Source organism: Aotus nancymaae, unplaced genomic scaffold (genome assembly GCF_030222135.1).
Source record: "Aotus nancymaae isolate 86718 unplaced genomic scaffold, 86718_ANA_hifiasm-v0.15.2.pri h1tg000058l, whole genome shotgun sequence".
NCBI lineage: Eukaryota > Metazoa > Chordata > Mammalia > Primates > Aotidae > Aotus > Aotus nancymaae.
The window spans coordinates 40339272-40362157 of NW_026988472.1; the positions used below are offsets into that span (position 1 = coordinate 40339272).

The window sequence follows — 22886 nt, forward strand, 5'->3', positions numbered from 1 at the left end:
CAATTTAAAAATGCTCAATGGACTTGAATAGACATTTCTCCAAAGAAGATATACAATTGGCCAAAAGTACATAAAAAGATGCTCAAAATCACCAATCATTGGGGAAATGCAAATCAAAACCACAATGAGATACTACACTATATCCACTAGGGTGGCTACAATTAAAAAATAATTTGGTGGCCAGGCATGGTGGCTCACATCCATAATCCCAACACTTTGGGAGGCCAAGGTAGGTGGATTGCTTGAGGCCAGGAGTTTGAGACCGGCCTGGCCAACATGGTGAAACCCCATTTCTACTAAAAATAAAAATGGCACCACTGTACTCCAGCATGGGCAACAGAGTGGAGACAGCGGGTGGAGGGGAGGAGGAGGAGAACAATCATACAATCAAAATCATACAATGTTGTATGATTCCATTTATGTGAAATATCCAGAATAGGTAAATATGGAAAGCAGACTGGTGGTTACCAGGGGCAAGGGAAAATGGGGGGTAAATAGTGAGTACAGAGTTTTCTTCTGGGGTGATAAAAATGTTTTAGAACTTGAAAGAGGTGGTGATTGCACAACATTATGAATGTACTCAATGTCACATACTTGTATACTTTAAAATGGTTAATTTTATTATGTCCTTTAGGAAATTAACTTATTTGAGCACCAGTTTCCTCCACATAAGAGAAGGATAATTCCTTCTAACTTTTATGGTTATTATAAGGATTGAAAGCAACACGAAAATAAAGCAGCTAGCACAATGCCTGGAAGACAAGAGGCACTTGAAACGAAAGCTACTGCTTCGTCTTACTTTCTTATTTACGTCCACTTGAATCTCACATATTTTTCTCCAAAGAATTTCACACTCATAAATCTCTTCATATTTATGAGAATGTCCTTCTCTTGAGCTGAAGAACTTTTTCACAGTCTCAATGAGGACTGTTTTTTTTTTTTCCTATTCATCTTCGGGTGTAAAGGGAGCTAGGCAGGCCAATGATGTGACAGACGGTAAATAGACTGTATGTGTCTCTGTGTGCCCAGTACCCGGCAAATTCCACATCTCTGCTGTGACAGTTGACATGTGAAAGAGGTAACCAATACAAAACTTCCTGCCCAGCCATTCAAAGAATTTACTCAAGTCCAGATCAAGGGAAAAGTAATTTTCACTGAAGTCCCCCACCTTATTAACCTTATTTCTCAGGCTCCTAGAGCACCAAGGGCAAAGAGTCAAATAGAAATTGAGACTGTGGTTCACTAAGGCCACTACGCTGTTCCCACAATATTCTCCTAGTTAGGGCTTGCTCAACATCAAAAGTCAGCAAACTCTTTCTATACAAAGCCAGATAAATATTTCAGACTTTGTGGGTCAGTCTCTATTGCACCTACTCCACTCTGTCATTGTATTGCAAAAAGCATGCATTTAAAAAATACTTACATGATAAAAAAAACTTAAATGAATGAGTGTGGCTGCATTCCAACAAAACTTTATTCGTAAAATAGATGGAGGACCAGATTTGGCCCACAGGCAATAGTTTGCCAACTCCAGATCTACACATCTGGGGGAGGTTCTCCTGCCCATCCTAATATGGTAGAGTCTTAACAGCAATGACTTGGGCCTCCTAGATCAAGTTTCAACTGTGCCATTTGGGGAAGGTTCTACAATCCATCATTACTCCACCAAGGATTCTGGGCCCTCTGACACTTATCAAGGTAAAATAGAGGTTCTCACTATACCATTCTCATTCAGTCCATTGCCAGCTAATAATGATACTCCTTAATTCTATTCCAGCTTTGTGGTAGTTCTCTGTGGGGTTCTGGGAAATGCTTCCCCCTGCCCACCTTTATTACTGACCTGAGTTTTTCCCAAGCAGACTTCAGTGCAGAATTTACTGGGGGAAAAAAAAAGGGAACGGTTTCACACTATCATGTCAACTACCATCTTATCTTAAATTTACCTCTCCCAAACTATATGTTAAGCTTCCTGACAATAGAAAACATGAGCTTATATTTGTTAATTTATCCATGTTAGATTAAATTCCTTAAAAGAACTACATCTTATTGTTTTTTGCAGTCAGTGCCTAGCTAAGTGCCTGATATTTTATGGACACTCAACAGATTTTTCTTACTTAAATAGATGTCTGGTTGAATTTTACTTTATGATGCCATGCCTAGAACACAGTCTTTTAAGTATAGGAGGTAGCTTTAGAAACAAAAGAAGTTGATTTTTTAAAATTAAAATGCTTTTATATAAGAAAGACATCTTTAAATTATAAAATATGAACTACAGTTTCTAATTACACAGTAAATAAGTGCTGGATTACTTTTTATGTAGAAATAGACTACCATGTACTACATTGTGGTTTATTTTTGCTGAGACGGCCTTGCTCTATCGTCAAGGCTGGAGTACAGTGGCACAATCTTTGCTCACTGCAACCTCTGCCTCCCAGGTTCAAGCGATTTTCCTACCTTGGCCTCCCAAGTAGCTGGGATTACAGCTGTCTGCCACCATGCCCAGAAAATTTTTTTGCATTTTTAGTAGAGATGGAGTTTCACCATGTTGGCCAGGCTGGTCTTGAACACTTGACCTCAGGTGATTCGCCTGCCTTGGCCTCCCAAAGTGCCGGGATCCATGCACTACTTTGTAGTAAGTAGTTTCAACAACTGATAAAGAACTATGCTTAAATTACTCAAGAGTTTCTACTATGTGGGCATTTGTTAATCAGTGAATATATACTGCAGGCCTGTAGGGGGAAAAATGATTCACATTCATTTTTGTTCCTGAAGTTTTGAAGAAAAGTGGCATTAAGGAGCTAGAACAAATCTGCCTCCCAGGTTCAAGCGATTCTCCTACCTTGGCCTCCCAAGTAGCTGGGATTACAGGTGTCCGCCACCAGGCCCAGCAAATTTTTTTGTATTTTTAGTGGAGATGGAGTTTCACCATGTTGGCCAGGCTGGTCTTGAACACTTGACCTCAGGTGATTCGCCTGCCTTGGCCTCCCAAAGTGCTGGGATCCATGCACTACTTTGTAGTAAGTAGTTTCAACAACTGATAAAGAACTATGCTTAAATTACTCAAGAGTTTCTACTATATGGGCATTTGTTAATCAGTGAATATATATTGCAGGCCTGTAGGGGGAAAAATGATTCACATTCATTTTTGTTCCTGAAGTTTTGAAGAAAAGTGGCATTAAGGAGCTGGAACAAATCACTTAAGCACATTTATCAGAGATTAATGAAATTACTCACCTTATAGTGCAGAAGAAATGTTTCTTCTTTGAACTAATAATATTTTTATAATTACCATAGGAAGGACTTTAAAGTCAACCTATAAGTAGTCAATAAATAATAATGTTAACTTAAATTAGAGAACTGAAGATGAAAGATGTAGTAGAGAGCTGTTGCAGAGTAGCAGGGACTCAGTTTCTGAAGAGGGATGAAAGATGTTCCCAAGATTTGAAAGTGGTAAACTGGAAAAGCATTCCAGTCAACTCATCCCCTATAACAGAGGGGGAAATGATGATTTAGGAACTGAGTAACTGTGAAAAGGAAGAATGAGGGAAAGTTTTCAGAGTAGAAAGAGGTAATACTAATTCTAACATGACCATTTCCTTACTCTGTTTACTAAAAAACTGTCAAACAATAAATTAAATGCAGTTTCAGATGATGAGGATAAAGGCAACCAGGAAGCTTGCAAAGGCCCAAAACTCTTCTAGTTCCCTAAAAAAGTAAGCTCAGGTCAGGCACAATGGCTCACACCTGTAATCCCAGCACTTTGGGAGGCCGAGGCGGGTGGATTACCTGAGGTAAGGAGTTCAAGACCAGCCTGACCAACATGGTAAAACACCATCTCTACTAAAAATACAAAATTAGCTGGGCATGGTCGCGTGTGCCTATTATCCCAGCTACTCAGGAGGCAGAGGCAGGAGAATCACTTGAACCCAGGAGGCAGAGGTTGCAGTGAGCCAAGATAGTGCCATTGCACTCCAGCCTGGATGACAAGAGCAAAACTCCATCTCAAAAAAAAGATCAGATCAGCTTGGATAATGACACATGAGCCATTATTTCTTTAATAGATAAAAAGACAACAGAAGTGGCCAGGCACAGTGGCTCATACCACTGTTGGAGACCAGCCTGGTCAACATAGCGAGACCTCATCTCATTAGAAAAAAAAAAAAACACAACAGCAGCATTTGTAGTTTTTCCAATATCAACAGTCTAGCAAAATCTCAAATACAAAATATTATAATACAAAGAATTAGAATTTGGGTGAAACTTTTTCAGTGTTCCAGACACTGTTCTATAATTGGAACAGGAACAAAACCCAGGACAAGAGCAGAAACCAGACACAATGGTTCTATCTATAAGTGCCTCTCTAAGAGGAGAAAAATCTTTTTCCTCAAGTATCTAAGTATCTTCTTAAAATTATTTAGCAATTAAAAAAAAAAAAAAAGGTAGGCTGGGTGCAATAGCTCACACCTGTCATCCCAGCATTTTGGGAGGCTGAGGCAGGTGAATCACTTGAGGTCAGGAGTTCAAGACCAGCATGGTCAACATGGTGAAACCCCATCTCTACTAAAAATACAAAAATTGGCTAGGCATGGCAGCTCATGCCTGTAATCCCAGCTACTCAGGAGGCTGAGGCACAAGAACTGTTTGAACCTGGAAAGCGGAGGTTGCAGTGAGCAGAGACTGCACCACTGCACTCCAACCTGGGCAACACAGTGAGACTCCAACTCAAAAAAAAAGTAAGAAAAGAAAGAAAGAAAGAATGACAACTCCTGTCTCATGCTCAAGTTAGCTATTTCTGGAGTCAGATCAAAGCCTAGTTCCACCATTTATCAGTCACATGATTTTGGCCCTATTACATAGCCTCTCTGAGACTCAGTCTCCTCATCTGTAAAATGAGGCTAAGAAGAGAGTTACCCTGTTGCAGAGATTGAGACATCTAGCAGAGTGTCTAGCATATGGTAGATGTTCAATAAGTAGTATTTGTTAATATTAGGTTTTATATTCTGCTGCCATTTTTCTTTATTATTAAAGCCAAACTCATTATTTCTCCCCCCAAACTGATACACCTTTTATAAGTTTTCCAGTCAGATAAATAATACCAAAGCTTTTCTAGTTTACCACATTCAAATCCCTGGGATCATCTTTCATCCCTCCATAAGGACCAAGTCCCTGCTACTCTGCAACAGCTCTCTACTGCATCCTTCATTTTCAGTTCTCTAACATAAGATAATTATTTATTGAACATCTATAGGCTGTACCCCAATGATGGATGTTCACAGCTTTGTATAAACGTATATCTCAAAAGCATATGTGACCTACTACTTCAAAATAAACAAAAACTTCTCATAAGTCAACCACAGTCACAGGAAACGAATTATATGAATCAGCACTTTCTGTCCTAGGCTCAATGAGCATCACTCTCCAGTCTATCAAGCTGTACAAGTCCACTCCTCCAGTTCTTATTGAATGTCTTTACTTCAACCCCATCCAATTCTCCTTGCCTTGTTGTAAGCATGACCTCTTTGGGTTTTTGCTAAGAAAAGCATGCTATAAAACATGCCTATCTCACAGGCACTTTAAAACAGACACATAATGCTGGGCAAGGCGGCTCATGTCTGTAATCCCAGCACTTCGGGAGGCTGAGATGGGTAGATTAGTTGAGGTCAGGAGTTCAAGACCAGCCTAGCCAATGTGGTGAAACCCTGTCTCTACTAAAAATACAAAAATTAGCAGGGCATGGTGGCACATGCCTGTAGTCCCAGATACTCTGGAGGCTGAGGCACAAGAGAAAAAAAAAAGACATGCAAATAAAAAGATAATTAAGTATGTATATCTGCAGGGTAAAGGTCCAAACCAGAACATCTTTTTTTTTTTTTTTAATTCTTTTGAGATGGCGTTTCACTCTTGTCACCCAGGTTGCAGTGCAGTGGTGCAATCTGGCTCATTGCAACCTCCACCTCCTGGGTTCAAGTGATTCTCCTGTCTCAGCCTCCCAAGTAGCTGGGACTAAAGGCATGTGTCACCACTCCCGACTAATTTTTGTATTTTTAGTAGAGACGGGGTTTCACCACATTGGCCAGGCTGGTCTTGAACTCCTGACCTCAGGTGATATGCCCGCCTCAGACTGCCAAGGTGCTGGGATTACAGTCATGAACCACTGTGCCCAGCCTAGAACATCTTTCAAATGTGAGTAGTCCTAAGGAGTTCTAAAAAGAAGCTTAGTCACTGCTAAGAGTTGTCATATGCATGTCAATGTGTATATATAACAACTTATTGTTCTATATGCAATAAATATATACAGCTTAATTTTGTTTAGCTGTCAAAAAAAAATAGTACAAGCTATATTTCTCCTTTTAAATTGAGCAGCATTTATTTCAGTAAATTAAGAAGTATGGTCTTTGGTCTGGATTAGCCCAGTGTCATAGTCTGTGCACAAAAGACAAAATACACCTATTTATCAGCATGACCTCTAAATTACTGCAACAGTACACAGATTAAAACAGTGACTTTCTTCCATACTTGCTCAAATAAACAACATAAGAATTATTTGATTATATATACACCCACAGCCAAACTTTTCAAAAAGATACCCAATTTATACATAAACAATCACACAAACCTGACTTACACAGTTTTATAAACACTTCACTAAATTTTTAAAGGTATGCAAAATATATTGGCCTGATTACATATGAGTACAATCAGGAAGATTATATACATTTTTAATTATAACATGAGTTTCATAATAATCCATTTGTTTGACCCTAAAGTGTCAATCTTACCAGAAGCATCAAATTCTCTATTTTTGGATAATAGGGTATAGATTTGAAGGTCTGATTTTAGCTGAGAAAAGGATATACTATCTATAACAAGCCTAATGACTAAACAGCTGCAGATTCTAAAAAAGAGTTTTATAATACTCTGAGATAGGCACTAATTCATGCTTTAAATTTTCCATCCAGTGATATCTTTTTAGACACTTGCAAGGAGAAAGCAACAACACTTAAGGAGCTGGTGTGTGACCTCATGTAGTGAAGGACAGCAAAGAGAGAAATGTTTTAGATGTATCTCATTTGCAGCAACCTCACAGGCTTGGTTTCTTTCTTTTTTTTTTTTTAAGTATCTATTCTTCTATCTCTTCAGACAGACCATAAAGCCATAGGAAGGCAAGAAAAGTATGGTTTATTTATCCTTGTAACTCCAAGTGACCTACACACAGTAACTAAAAATCAGAGTTCACATTTAGAGTTGGTTTCCTGAGAGCAGAGATGTCCATTCTCATCCACTTTCACACTGGGCCCATCCTGCTGGTACTAATAGTGTGTGTTTTGATAACCAGGTACACAAAAACAACCATTTTAACAAATCAGTAAATAGATAAAAACAATATATTTCAATAATAACTTAATTTTTACATAAAAGGCAGAAGGAGAGCTTAAGGTCAAATGAAAGTATAGAGAAAAAGGTCACAGGTTGAAGTTTGACAATGACTACAAGAAAACATTTGGACTCTGTACATGATGTATAATATATACCAGATATATGTATATGTAATACATATTTAAGCATGTGCATATGTACATATGTAAGATATGTATATATCTCAGAAATCTCTGAGTTTTAAAACCCAAGATTAGAAGAACTGAAGCTTCCATTTGCAATGTTAAACAGAGCCACTGTATAAAAGGAGGTTTTATGTTCAAGAAAGAGTAAAATTTAACTTGGAAACTAATAACCTATTTCCCCCAAGTAATATCCACCCAGGAATTTCTTTTTAAGCTTCAGAAACTTATAACTAAAGGCAACTCATTAAAAGTATAGCATTTAGCATTTTATTAGGGAGCTTTTCATTTGTTTAATTTCAAACCACAGTAATATTTCTTAACAAGGTGTTCAAGGTGCTAAATTTATTTTTATTACATTTATTATTTTAAATTCTTAAACATCTTTAATCAAGAACCAATAGTATTCAAACCATTTTTGAAAATTTAATGGCAAAGAAGTCTTTAGATAACTATTATTAACATAAAATAGTTCAAATACCCAATTTCAAGAATACAAAAGCCATTGCCTGAAAGTGAGAGATCTGTGATTTAAAACACAAAAATACATTAACTATCATGAAGGCTGAAATCCAAAAGGCAGGTAATATTTTTGTACAATAGAAAAGAAAAAGCAAATGTAAGAGTATCATCTTTATTTATGTGTGTGCATATTTACATACATACACACATATATTATTTTCAATAGATGACAGATTCAAGAGTTTAAATGTCTTGGGTTAAATTGCTAAAATCATCACAGACAAAACCTTGGGCTTAACAAATTATATGCAAATAAAGCCAAATACTCAGATTAGGTATGCCATAATAGAAAAATATTTAAGCTAGTGTTTGTTACAGTTTCAGTATTTGCCATCTGAAAGTTACTCTCCAAGTAAAACATGCTTACCATTGAACAACAGCTATGGAAACTTCAAATAACTTCTCTGAATAATTTCTGATTATCATACTAAAATAATTTCTAGTAAGGTTCATTTCACAGCTGTTCAAGGATGATCAACTATAGCCAATAATCATAATCACACACTATTATCCCAAGTCTTAGCTCATATCCAAACACCTACTTTATTATCCTTCAAATCTGGATTCAAATGCATCAAGCAATCTAAGTTAATGGGTCTCTATGAAAAATACTTAAAAAAAAACCTTCTCTTTGCTCATAAGTACTTGAACATAAATTAAATCTGTCACTGCCTTGCTTTCTTCTTCCCATCCCACCACCTTTTCTCTTTTGTCATTAGGCAGCTTTTCATTTATACAGTCATGCATCACTTAATGACAAGAATACATTCTAAGAAATATGTCATTAGGTGATTTTATCACTGTACAAACATCATAGAGTGTACTTACACAAACCTAGATGGTACAGCCTAATACATACTTAGGCTACATGGTATAGCCTATTGTTCCTAGGCTATAAACCTGTATAGCATGTTACCTTACTGAGTACCATAGTCAATAAATATTTGGGTATCTGAACATATATGTTTTTCATCTAAACAAAAAATACCGTATCATAATCTTATGGGACTATTGTACATGCTGTCCACTGTTGACCTAAATGTCATTATGAGGTGTACGGCATAGGTCAGCTGAAAAAAAAAAATAGCATGTGATTGCTAAGAACTAAGAACTACCCAACCATGATCAAGCTTATCTAAAAGTAGTCTCTTTCTGGCCGCATTCACATATTAATTCTACTTCATTAAAGAACATCATCATAACCAGAGTTTTAATTACAGGTTGATCATCCCTAATTCCAAAATCCAAAATGTTCCAAAATCCAAAACTTTGAGTACTGATATGATGCCACAAGTAGAAATTCCACATATAAGTACATAAACTTTGTTTTAGGCAAAAATTTAAAATAATTGCATAAAATTACCTTTAGGCTATATGTATTAAGTATACATGAAACATAAATGAATTTCCTGCCTAGCCTTGGGTCCCATCCCTAATATGTCTACTATATATATGGAAAAATTCCAAAATCCGAAAAAATAAAAAACATTTCTGGCCCCAAGCATTTCAGATAAGGAATGCTCAACCTGTACATGCCCACATGCACAGAGCACTGTATTAGTTTCAAAACAGTTAAACATATACAGATATTTCTTTCTAAAAATCATGTACTTGCCTTGTGTCTGCATTTAAGTACAACTCCATAGGCTCCTATAATAAAAAGAAATAAAGAATCAAGGGCATGCATACAAATTATAGGTCTTGAAAAAAATCAAAGCTCTGCTATATTGACATTGCTTTTCAGTGTTACAATAATGACTCCTAAAGTGACGAGATTCTACAGTGGTAATGCAATATTGAGCCACATACAAATGGAACATACTTTATTATACATTTATTATAAATCAAGAGTATAGACAAGTCATTTCCTCCAACAAGTATTTTTAAATGTTTCCCTTTTTAAAGAAAATTTCATGGGAGATATGTTTAAATGTAGGCTTACACATTCATGAAGATAAGATTTGGTTTTAACTTTGAAAATTAAAAGATTCGCTGGAACTTAAGAGCTAGGCCAGCCATGGTAGCTCATGCCTGTAATCCCAGGACTTTTGGAGGCCAAGGCTGACAGATCACCTGAGGTCAGGAGGTCGAAACCAGCCTGGCCAACATGGCAAAACCCCATCTCTACTAAAAATACAAAAATTAGCTGGGCATAGTGGTGGGCTTCTGTAATCTCAGCTACTTAAAAGACTGAGGCAGGAGAATTGTTTGAACCCGGGAGGCAGAGGTTGCAGTCAGCTGAGATCGCGCCACTGAACTCTAGCCTGGACAACACAGCAAGACTCCATCTCAAAAAAAAAAAAAAAACCTTAAGAGCTAATGACATCCCAATAGTAAGCTCAAGCACAGAGCTCACCAAATACACTATCTGTTCTATGAGACATTAAAATCTAAAATCTTCCTCTAGGATACTAAAATGCCTCTCTTTCTTTTTTTTTTTTTTTTAAAGTTTTTTTGTAGAGACATGATCTCGCTATGTTGCCTAGGCTGGTCTCAGACTCCTAGCCTCAAGCAATCCTCCCACCTCAGCCTCCCAAAGTGCTGGGATTACAGGCATGCACCACCACACCCAGCTGAATGTCTCTCCTGACTGGCAAAATGGTACAGGCCTCAGTATTCCAATTAATAGCTAGTAGGATTTGCTACCTTTTGCCATAAAGACTCACTTCATGCACAAAGGCTACATGTATTTCTTTGTATTATTTTCTTTGGTATATTTCGATAAGTAACCACCTTTGGGGTTACTTATCCTATTATCGAGGCAACAGACTTCTTCCTTAGAAGTAGAACAGAGTTGACAGCGAGGTACCCAGGAAACTGAGGTTAAAAATATAGTGCGAAAAATCTAATTAAGAGAATCAAAATGTAATGAATGATAGCTGAGCTTTGCAGAAACATCAAGAACATTAACATTAGCAGACTGGCAAGCCTGCATTCATCTACGAGAAGGGGGCTTCAGGGTGACAAAATTGGGAAATGTGTCTCCAATAGAGTCTACAGGACCTGAACAAGTCTCCCTCACTTTGGTAGAGATGGATGAATCCTGTTAACACAGTTAGCGCAGAACCAGCCATTATAACCTCTAACTTAACCCCACAATTGCCAGGCAATTGTCCAATTCTCTAACTGCCTATGCCAGTTTTTCTATGGGGTGGAAAATACACTGTCTAAACTACAAAAATGTAGACTTTGCTTGACAGATTTTTTTTTTTTTTTTGAGATGGAGTCTCGTTCTGTCGCCAGGCTGGAGTGCAGTGGCATGATCTCGGTTCACTGCACGATCCACCTCCCAGGTTGAAGCAATTCTCCTGCCTCGGCCTCTAGAGTAGCTAGGACTATAGGGCAACTCACCACGCCCAGCTAGTTTTTGAATTTTTAGTAAAGATGGGGTTTCACCATGTTGGCCAGGATGATAGCAATCTCTTGACCTTGTGATCCACCCGCCTCAGCCTCCCAGTGCTGGGATTACAGGCATGAGTCACCACGTCCGGCGACAGAGTTTTATATACTTTATATGTATATCCTAGCCAAAAAAATATGTGAGGTGATTTCCAAAGAAAGAAACATACAGCAATGGTGGTTCTGATTACAACTTAAAGTAATATATTCTGATATATATATGCCTGGTAATTTCGAGCCAGTCCCAAAGAAGATGATCACCTATGGCTATACTGAGAAAAACAAGTTATGATCTAGAAAAACTTAGGCCCAGAATCTGGAACATCCTAACATTGTTACACCCTATGTGCTAGCCTTCTCCAGTTAGCAGCTTTATTGCATTAGTCTCTAACTCTAATACTTTTGAAAAATAAACAAAAAAGGCAGCCATTATAGAACAGATGGTAGGCAAGACACTGAGAATGAATTCTTATATAACATCAATGAAGAAATGGAAAAGGAGTTGACTAGGCAAGGAACAAAGACCTATTTGTTTTACATGATTTGAACTTCAGACCTTGAAACAAGCATCCAATGATTAAACTATTTAATTGTTTATACGTATTTGAAAAGGATTTGCCAACTTAAAAATTTAATGAGAGCTTTCTGTTCACATAAACTTTTTTACAGTCCTTTAGGAATTCAAAGTTTATTTCAAAAATCTGAAATATGAAATTTTTGTAACATGTTTTAAAGATATAAATGCTGAGAAACCATAATTATTATCACTTGTCCTCTGTTAACAGAATCATTTATCAAAATTTCCAAAGTTATCTTTAAGTCTAGAGCAAAAATTACTAAGCAGGAAAAATCAGGAAGAAACGATTTTCTTTAGGAGTCAGTATACACAAAACGACATCATATTTCATCAAATCAATGGCATTCCATCGGTTGTGGGCATCATTTTATGTACTATTAGGAAAGGAAGAGTGCTGTCAATTAAACCGTGAGATGATACTGATTCTAAGATACATCCTGATTTCAGAGATAAAATTGTGTGCCTCAGAATTTATAAAATGTAATCTCTTTTTCAAAGAAACAGAAGCTATTCATTCATTTATATACCATGTATTAAGTAAAATTTAACATATACAAATAAATTTTAAGTTATTCAGCTAGGTACGGTGGCTCACACTTGTAATCCCAGCATATTGGGAGGCCAAGGCAGGCGGATTACCTGAGGTCAGGAGTTTAAGACCAGCCTGGCCAACATGGTGAAACCCAGCCTCTACTGAAAATACAAAAATTAGTTGGGCACAGTGGCTCAGGCCTGTAATCTCAGGAGGCTGAGGCAGGAGAATCGCTTGAACCCAGGAGGTAGAAGCTGCAGTGAGCCGAGATTGTGCTACTGTACTCCAGCCTGGGTAACAGTGAGACTCTGTCTCAAACAAACAAACAAATAAATGAAATTTCAGTTATTCAAAATAAGCCTAGCTGATATAAAAATAAAATGTAACCAAGGAAAAAAAATGTAGACTAAGGAACTCATGATTGCTAAAAAAAAAAATGAATGAAGGCAGTCAAGACTTTTAACACTAGGGCTCTTTTTAAAAGAAAAGGGGAAAAAAATCTTTGATTTAGTAAACTTTAAAGGGTTTTAAAATGTCATTAACTTTTTATTGAAGAGTAAGACCCAAATTGTTTAAGAGTAATTTTATTTTTAATATTTTACTCTCAGACACACATGTGAATTGATACAGGTTAAATTAACAGAATAAGATTAGTAACTTTTTGGTGGTAGGAACAACTAACTAATTGTTCATTGCTCCAAACTCAAGGAACACAAAAATTCCAACTTACCTTCACCTACAACCCCAAGGATCTCAAATTTATTCATCACATTACCAATGTTAGGAATCTTCATGAAGACAAACTCCTCTTTTGATGCAAGCCATAAAACATGGCACCAAAAGAACTTCTCAGAAAGCTGTGCGGTAAGAACAAAAACCCTTCTGAAGGAAGAAATTCTCACTGGTTGGTGGGAGCTTTCATATATTTGTTCTAATCATCAAGTATTAAATGATTTCCTGAAAAAAACAAACACAATTAAAAGCCGTAAGTTTTATATCTGCAGTACTCTAATAACCTATCCTACCTTTTTATATAGTTACTTTCAATCCATTTTAATGTTTTATACATTTAAAATGAAGAAGAAACCAACAGTAATAGGACGGAAGAATCCAAAATGGAACGAATACAAACAAACAAATGAACCTCTCTGTATTTGAAATCATTAATATAACCACACTTTAGGGGACCAGGGCAAATGAATTAACCACAGGTAACTTTTGAAAACAGCATTTTCACTATCTACTCTCCTAAAGCTAAAAACAAAAAGAATTAAAAACAAATACTAGCCGGGCACGGTGGCTCACGCCTGTAATCCCAGCACTTTGGGAGGCCGAGGCGGGTGGATCACGAGGTCAAGAGATCGAGACCATCCCGGTCAACACGGTGAAACCCCGTCTCTACTAAAAATACAAAAAAAAATTAGCTGGGCATGGTGGCGCGTGCCTGTAATCCCGGCTACTCAGGAGGCTGAGGCAGGAGAATTGCCTGAACCCAGGAGGCGGAGGTTGTGGTGAGCCGAGATCGCGCCATTGCACTCCAGCCTGGGTAACAAGAGCGAAACTCCGTCTCAAAAAAAAAAAAAATAAATACTATACTCTACTTAGATACCTGCTTTTATACAGTGACATGAAACTTGTTTGTGTGTATGCTAAGATTGGGCAAATAGGTAAATATTCTGTGAATATACTGACCTTGGTTTCTTGGTCTTATAAAAGGGAGTAACAAACATAAAAAGGGAGAAGGCTTGGAGTTGGAGTTAACAATTCAAGCTCAGTTTTTAATACACAGGGCTATAGAAAGATATAAATGTTTTTGTGTAAATATACACTCACATACCTATATTCCCTAGCTCCATCTGCTGAGAAGGCCTAGAAGCAATGATACCCCTATAGCTATGAACACAGCTGGTGCTCTAATAAAAGGAACTACGGTTCCTTGAAGAAATGGTTGATTCCAAGGCTAGGGCAGGAGAAGTACAATAGGAGCCTAGGGTATATTTTTGTGAAGCCAGAAAGGAAATGCTCAAAGAATGATAGGGGTACCTCAAAAGGACACAGGAATCAGACTGATGTGACTCCCAGTGGCCTAATTGGGAATATTTGAGCAACAAAATAAATAAGCACAGTAACAGATTATAACCCATATAATTTTTTTTAAAAAAGTGCTTACTGACATAAATAAATGGGGGAGAAGAGAAAGCTGTTTTGGGGAATATAATTCCAAATAATAAATGTAGTGATGGAATTAGAAAATCGCCATTTGGCAATCACTCTTGGTAATAATTATTTCAAGCAAGTATGATCAATATATGCTAAAACTAGTGGTTGAAAGTTTGATGGAAAACAGGATATTATCTAATCTCAAAGTATCTCCTCACAAGATACCTATTAATTACAAGAAGAAAAATAGTAATTTTACACTGAAGAATCCTGCCAGACACCACCTTAATTAAATGATCAAGTTAACATCATCAATAAGAGGACAAAACCAACATTATATGCCCCCTGATAGGATGTATCACATCACCACTTCTGTGGCATTCCTGCCAGAAATGCAAAACCTGAATCTAACCACAAGAAGCAACAGACAAGCCCAAGTTGAGGGACATTTTACTAAATAAATGGCCCATATTCTTTTAAAATGTCAAGGTCATGAAAGACATGAAACAACTGAATACAAGAAGCAACAACTCCAGATTAAAGATTAAGAGATATGACAATGAAATATAATGCATGATCCTGGATTAGATCCTGGACAAGAAAAAGCTTTTTTTCTTTTTTTGCTATAAAGAACAACTGATACAATTCAAATTTCACAGATTATAGTACTGTTGTCAGTTTTATGATTTGCATATTAGTACTCTGGTTATATAAAACAATGCTCTCATTTTAAAAACTAAAGTTTTTAAAGGGGCATCATGTTTGCAACTTAAGCCACTGAGAAAAATTACATCTGTATATGGGAGAAGAGAAAAAGAGACAGAAAGAATGATAAAGGAAATATGATTAAACGTTAACAATTGGAAAATCTAGGTCAAGGATATAGGAAGTAGGAAATTCTTTGCACGGTTTTTGCAATTTTTCTCTAAATCTGAAATATTTTCAAAATAAGTTCTTTTGTTTCAAAAAACCTATCGTATCTCTAAGAAGAATATTGGTACCAACACAAAATATTGTTTTAAAAAGAAGAAATAAATCTAAACAAGTAAAGAAGTTCCTTGCTGCCTGTAAAATCTGAAACTTTTAACAAAAATACCCCAGGTGATGTGGATAAGTACTGTCAAGAAGTGCCCTTTCACACAATGATGGTAGGAATGTAAACTGGTGCAAGTTTTCTAAAAAACAATATATGCACAATTAGGTGATTTTAAAATATGCATATCCTGATAAGGGCATCTGACAAAAACCTACAACAAACATCATTCTTTTTTTTTTTTTCTTAATTGAAACAGTTTCGCTCTTTTTGCCCAGGCTGGAGTGCAATGGGACGATCTCGGCTCACTGCAACCTCCACCTCCCAGGTTCAAGCAATTCTCCTACTTCAGTGTCCTGAGTAGCTGGGATTACAGGCATGTGCCACCACGCCCAGCTAATGTTTTCTATTTTTAATAAAAATGGGGTTTCCCCACGTTGGTCAGGTTGGTCTTGAACTCCCGACCTCAGGTGATCCGCCTGCCTCGCCCTCCTGAAGTGCTGGGATTACAGGTGGATTACAGGTGTGAGTCACCGCGTCCAGCCCAACATTCCTTTTTTTTGAGACGGAGTCTTGCTTTGTCACCAGGCTGGAGTGCAGTGGCACAATCTCGGCTCACTGCAACCTCCACCTCCTGGGTTCAAGCGATTCTTTTGCCTCAGCCTCCTGAGTAGCTGGGACTACAGGCGCGTGCCACCACACCCGGCTAATTTTTGTATTTTTAGTAGAGACGGGGTTTCATCATGGCGAGGATGGTCTCGATCTCTTGACCTCATGATCCGCCCACCTCGGCCTCCCAAAGTGCTGGGATTACAGGCGTGAGCCACTGCGCCCGGCCCAAACATCATTCTTAAACGTGAAACAGGAGACATAGTTCCTTTAAAATTTAAGAACATACGCTGGAGGTGGTGGTTCACGTGAATAATCCCAGCACTTTAGGAAGACAAGGTAGGAGGATTGCTTGAGCTCAGGAATTAGAGATCAGCCTGAGCAACATAGGGAGATCCAGTCCCTACCATAAAAAAAAAAAAAAAAAAAAACCTAGCCTGGAGGTGGTGGTTCACGTGAATAATCCCAGCACTTTAGGAAGACAAGGTAGGAGGATTGCTTGAGATCAGGAATTAGAAATCAGCCTGAGCAACATAGGGAGATCCAGCCCCTACCATAAGAAAAAAAAAAAAAACAAACCCTAGCCTGGCGGGCATAGTTGTGGTGGGAGGATCACTTGAGCCCAGAAGGTCAAGGCTGCAGTGAGCCATGACTATGCCACTGGACACCAGCCTCAGCAATAGCGTGAGACCCCGTATCCAAAAAAACAAACAAAAACATGACAAGGAGTTCTGTTATTAATACTTATTAACATTAGTATTAAACATCCTAGCCAGGCACAGTGGCTCATGTCTATAATCCCAGCACTTTGGGAGGCTGAGGTGGATGGATCACTCATGGTCAGGAATTCAAGACCACCCTAGGAAATATGGTGAAAGCCTATCTCTAGAAAAAATACAAAAATTAGGTAGGTGTGGTGGTACACATCTGTAGTCCCAGCTACTCTCAGAGGGTAAGGTGGGAGGATTGCTTGAGGCTAGGAGGTCGAAGCTGCAGTGAGCCATGATGGCACCACTGCACTCCAGCCCGGATGACACAGCAAGATCCTGTCTCAAAAACAAAAAACAAAAACATCCTCATGGGTTACAGCTGGCTTAGTAAAATAAGAAACAATAAATGACTGAAATGTATGATTGAAAAGAGGGAAACAAAAACAGAATTTACAGATATTATTACCTTACAGAAAATTCAAAAGAATTCATAAATTATTAGTAGTAGTAGTATTTGGCAAGGTAGCTGAATATAAACTTAAGACACAATTATCAAATGGATTTGTAAAGGTCATTTGTAAGAAATAGAAAATGCAATTTTTAAAAATCATGTTTATGGGCGGGGCACAGTGGCTCACACCTGTAATCCCAGCACTTTGGGAGGCTGAGGCAAGCAGATTGCTTGAGCTCATGAAGCAATTTGCCGAGACTGGCCTGGGCAACATGGCAAAATCCCGTCTCAACAAAAAAATACAAAAATTAGCTGATGTGGAGCACGTGCCTGTAGTCCCAGCTACTCCGGAGGCTAAGATGGGAAGATGGTTTGAGCCTGGGAAGCAGGGGCTGCAGTGAGCCAAGATTGCGCCATTGCACTCCAGCCTGGACAACAGAGCCAGACCTCGTCTCAAACAAAAACAAAAACAAAAAACACATTTATGATAATTAATAAAAAACACATAAGATTTAACAAAAGATATTCAAGATCACTTTTCAAATATATATGTAACTTTACTCGAAGACCTTAAAAAACACCTAAATAAGTTATCCAAATGTTATGGCTAGGAAGATTCAAAACTATAAAGGTATCAATTCTTTCCATATTGATCTATGAAATCCCAATAAGGTTTTCTAAAGAATTAAGACAAGCTGATTTTAAAATATATATGGAAGGGCAGAGTTCCAAGTAGAAGCAACACCCTCCTACTACAAGTATGAGCAGCAAAGAATAAGAGAAAGAAAAGAGTAAGAATGATAAGAAAAGTTATAAAAGCACTAGGCTTTGAGGGTAGGATCTGGCAGGATGCCGTACTGAATATGTTGAGGATTATAACAGAGTGATAGGAATTAAGACAGGGTGGTTCTGGCACAGATAAATAACTCAGCCAATAGAACAGATGTGAGAGCCCAGAATAGACCATCTTCAGTATCCCTACAGTTTCCTACAGACCTCACAGAAGTCAGAGTAACTCTTGAAGCTAAGTCAGATCATGTCACTTCTCATTCAAAACCCTCTAATGGCCTCCCATATTATTAAGAGTGAAAACCAAAATCCATATGAGACACAGGCCTTGACCTCCCCTCCTCTGATATCATCTCCTACTAGTCTCTCCCTTGACTAGCTTCACTCCAGCTACACTGACCTCCTTTCGCTATACTTATTTTAGAAAACTTAACTTTAGTTCAGCAGAATCAAAAAATTTTAAAGGATTACTCTGACATTTAGAGAAAATGATGTAACGATTTGAGAAGAAACAAATATTTATTCACTCATTAAGCAAATAATTACTGATTGCCTCCCCTGTTTCAGGATAAGACACACAACACAGTGGTAAACAAGACAGGCAAGGTCATTACCCTCATGGAACATTTTGCTGGTGGAGAAAAAATATGAGACTATTATCTTGTATTTTGTTATGAAGGAGAGAAAAAGAATGATTACTCAGACAGGGAGGGCGTCTCTAAAAAGGTAACATTTGAGCTGAGATGGCAATGACAAGGAGTCAGCTATATGAGAATCCATGTCAGCCACATTCCTGGTAAAAGATACTCAGAGCATTTCTGAAAATGAATCATTTGTTCATTTTCTATGGCTAGTTTGAAAGAACACCCAGGAAATATTTAAATATTCTACTCTCTGCCAATAATGGTATGGTTCATTTCAAAGGAAACGAGATAAAAATTAATCATTCTCATTAAGACGACCCAAAAAGTTCTGTATATAAGTATTTATAAAGAACATTTGTGGCTGGGCGTGGTGGCTCATGCCTGTAATCCCAGCACTTTGGGAGGCCAAGGTGGGTCAATCACAAGGTTGAGAGATAGAGACCATCCTGGCCAACATAGTGAAACCCCATCTCTACTAAAAGCACAAAAATTAGCTGGGCGTGGTGGCATATGCCCGTAGGCCCAGCTACACAGGAGGCTGAGGCAGGAGAATTGCTTAAACCTGGGAGGCAGAGGTTGCAGTGAGCCAAGATCGCACCCCTGTGGCAGTCAAAACTGAGTAATAAAAACTGGGAATCAGGCCAGGCAAGGTGGCTCATGACTGTAATCCCACCACTTTGGGAGGCTGAGGTGGGTGAATAACCTGAGGTCAGGAGTTTGCGACCAGCCTGGCCAACATGGTGCAACCCTGTCTCTACTAAAAATACAAAAATTAGCCGGGCATGGTGGCACACGCCTGTAATCACAGCTACTCAGGAGACTGAGACAGGAAAATCACTTGAACTCTGGAGGTAGAAGTTGCAGTGAGCCGAGATCATGTCATTGCACTCCAGGCTGGGCAACAAGAGTGAAAACTCCATCTCAAAAAAAAAAGGCTGAGAATCCAAATGTGAGTGGGGCCGGGCACGGTGGCTCACGCCTGTAATCCTAGCACTTTGGGAGGCTGAAGCAGGCCGACTGCTTGAGGTCAGGAGCTTCAGACCAACCTGGCCAACATGGTGAAACTCTATCTCTAGAAAAAATACCAAAAAATCAGCCGGGTATGGTGGTGGGTGCCTGTAGTCCCACCTACACAGGAGGCTAAGGCACGAGAATTGCTTGAGCCTAGGAGGTGATAGTTATAGTGAGCCAAGATCACATCACTGCATTCCAGCCTGGGCGACAGAACGAGACTCGGTCTCAATAAAAATAAAAAATAAATACGTGAGTGGATGTCAAGAGCGGTCTTTTAAATACCACTATTCATACTGAGGGAAAAAAATGCCATATTGGATTTAGCTGCAATTTTATATGAATATTGCTGATCCATCTTTTTTTTAAGGCATAAAAACTAAAACACTTTAGTTCTGGTGATGGCAAACTACATATCTTGGATGAAATGTTTCTTTATACACAAATACAAATGCTAGAGGAAATACTTTTTAGAAACATCTTTAAAGCTCCAAACACTTAACAAGATTGTGAAGAAACACCTAGCTAAAATCAAAGCAAAATAGAATCCAGAGAGATAATCCAAACCACCCAAAACTATTTTAGCTTTTCTAGTATTTGAAGATTCAGATAATGATAGAAAAACAGGCTTGCTCTTGAAATCGTTACAGATCAAGGAACACAAAAGTCAAAGTCAAGAGTGTCTCAAAATGAGAAAGTTTGTTAGTAGTAATTCATTGTATATTTCAAAATAACTAAAAAAGTAGAATTGGCAGATTCCTAACACAAAGAAATGATAAATGCTTAAAATGATGGATACCCCAATTACCTTGATCATTACACATTGTATGCCTGTATCAAAATATAACATGTACCCCATAAATATATGCAACTATTATGTATCCATAAACATTAAAAATAAAATCTTATGAATAAGGAGAAAGTCTGATAAACCACCACTCACTTGAAGCCAAAACCCCAGGATATACTCCCAGGATAAGAAAAAACAGAAATAAATCAACCCTTGGACAAACTTGAATTGTATGTTTATGTCATCTGGGTGATCTAGACAAAAATCTTTAAATGTACCCTGGATGAAGGTGGTTCCACATTCAGATTGTTAGAGCCACCAGTCATCTGGGTGAAACAAAGAAAAAAAGCAATGCTCTAAGGGAAGATGGCATCAACCAAGTCCTCACAATACTGCTACAGATAATTTATCATTTACAATGTGCAGTACTTAATCAAAAATAGCCAAATACACAAGGTAAGATAGGACGAACAAGAACCAACAGAAACAAGTGAAAAAGAAAATGACCCGAAAAGGCTTTGGGTCAAGAATAGCCCATAAATGATCAGCAATAGGCTATAAAACAACCATAGGGTTGAAGCAATAAAAACCAGGGGTTGAACATTTTGACAGAATTGAAAAGTCCAGAAGGTGAAAGATCAAACTGTAAAAATAAATTAGAATGCTAGGTAGAGAACATAACCAAAAAAAAGAACTCAATGAAAGAGAAAAATATTAGGATATAGAAGACACTGAACATGTTTTTAAAACTTGACCAAATGAACATATAAACTATAGCAAAGAAATGCAGAATATCTTTTTTTCCTTTCCAAGCACACATAAAACATTCACAAAAGCTGATCATATTTTAGGCCATAAAGCAATCCAAAATAAATTACAAAGGCCACTCACAGTGGCTCACACCTGTAATCCCAGCATTTTGGGAGGTTGAGGCAGGCAGATTACTTGAGGCCAGGAGTTTGAGACCGGCCTGGTTAACATGGTGAAACCCCGTCTCTACTAAAAATACAAAACTTCATTGGGCGTGATGGCCACGCACCTGTAATCCCAGCTACTTGGGAGGCTGAGGCACAAGAATCACTTGACCCAGTAGGGAGAGGTTTCAGGAGACAAGATGGCACCACTGCACTCGAGCTTGAGTAACAGAGCAAGACTCCATCTCAAATAAATAAATACATCAAATAAATTACAAGGATTGAAGTAAAAAGACATTCTTTTTCCACAACTAAAGTATGTAAGCTTAATCACAAAAGAAATAGTTAGAAAATAATGCGTATGTTTGGAAATAAGTACATTCCCAAAATAATTCGTAAGTCAAAGAAGAAACCATAATACACTTAACAACAAAAATACAAATTTATGGAAAGAAGACAAAACAATGCTTAAGGAAGAAATTGAGAATCTTATATGCATATATCAGAAAATATTAAAAACTAGAAATTTATGAACTGAGCATCAAACTCAAGAGGCTAAAAAAAAAGAACCACAAAATGAGCCCAATGAAAATGTAAAGAAAGAAATGAGTAAGAGCAAAACTTCATGAAACAGAAAACACAAGTAATAAAAAGATCAAGCTGGGAACCTACAGAACTTTGAGTTAATATATGGTGTCTTAATGTGGCTAAGCATGTGTTAAGTTGTTACGCAACAGAAAACTGATACAACAGCATTGTTTCTTTTATATACAGTTTAAAAACAGGCAAAGCTGAACTATAAACTATATTAAGTATTTATACGTAAGTGGTAACTGTATAAAAAAGTGATCAAGGAAGTGTTTATCGTAAAAATTCAAGATATTAATTACCTCTAAGGAGGGATCGAGATTGAGAAAAGATATATAGCAGCCCAACGTGGTAGTTCACACCTTGTAATCCCAGCACTTTGGAAAGCTGAGGCGGAAAGATCGCTTGAGCCCAGGAGTTTGAGACTAGCCTGGGCAACATAATGAGACTTTGTCTCTATAAAAACTTTTTTTTTAATTATTTTTAGCTGGGCGTGGTAGCAAATGCCTATAGTCCCAGCTACTTGGGAGGCTGAGATGGAAGGATTCCTTGAGCCTAGGTGATCACAGCTGCGGTGAGCTGTGATAGTGCACTGTGC

The 22886-nt window shown here is 37.8% G+C and overlaps 1 protein-coding gene across 1 annotated transcript in view; it reads right to left on the minus strand.

Annotated features, from left to right (window-relative positions):
- CDKL5 (cyclin dependent kinase like 5) overlaps positions 1-22886 on the minus strand; it is a 196941-nt gene that overhangs the window by 107773 nt on the left and 66282 nt on the right. Inside the window, exons 2-3 of the mRNA XM_012434219.3 lie at positions 13320-13546; positions 9697-9731 (exon numbers count right to left, since the gene is read on the minus strand). Of these exons, the coding sequence (XP_012289642.1) occupies positions 9697-9731; positions 13320-13383 (99 nt within the window). The 5' untranslated portion in view covers positions 13384-13546. The remainder of the gene's footprint in view (positions 1-9696; positions 9732-13319; positions 13547-22886) is intronic.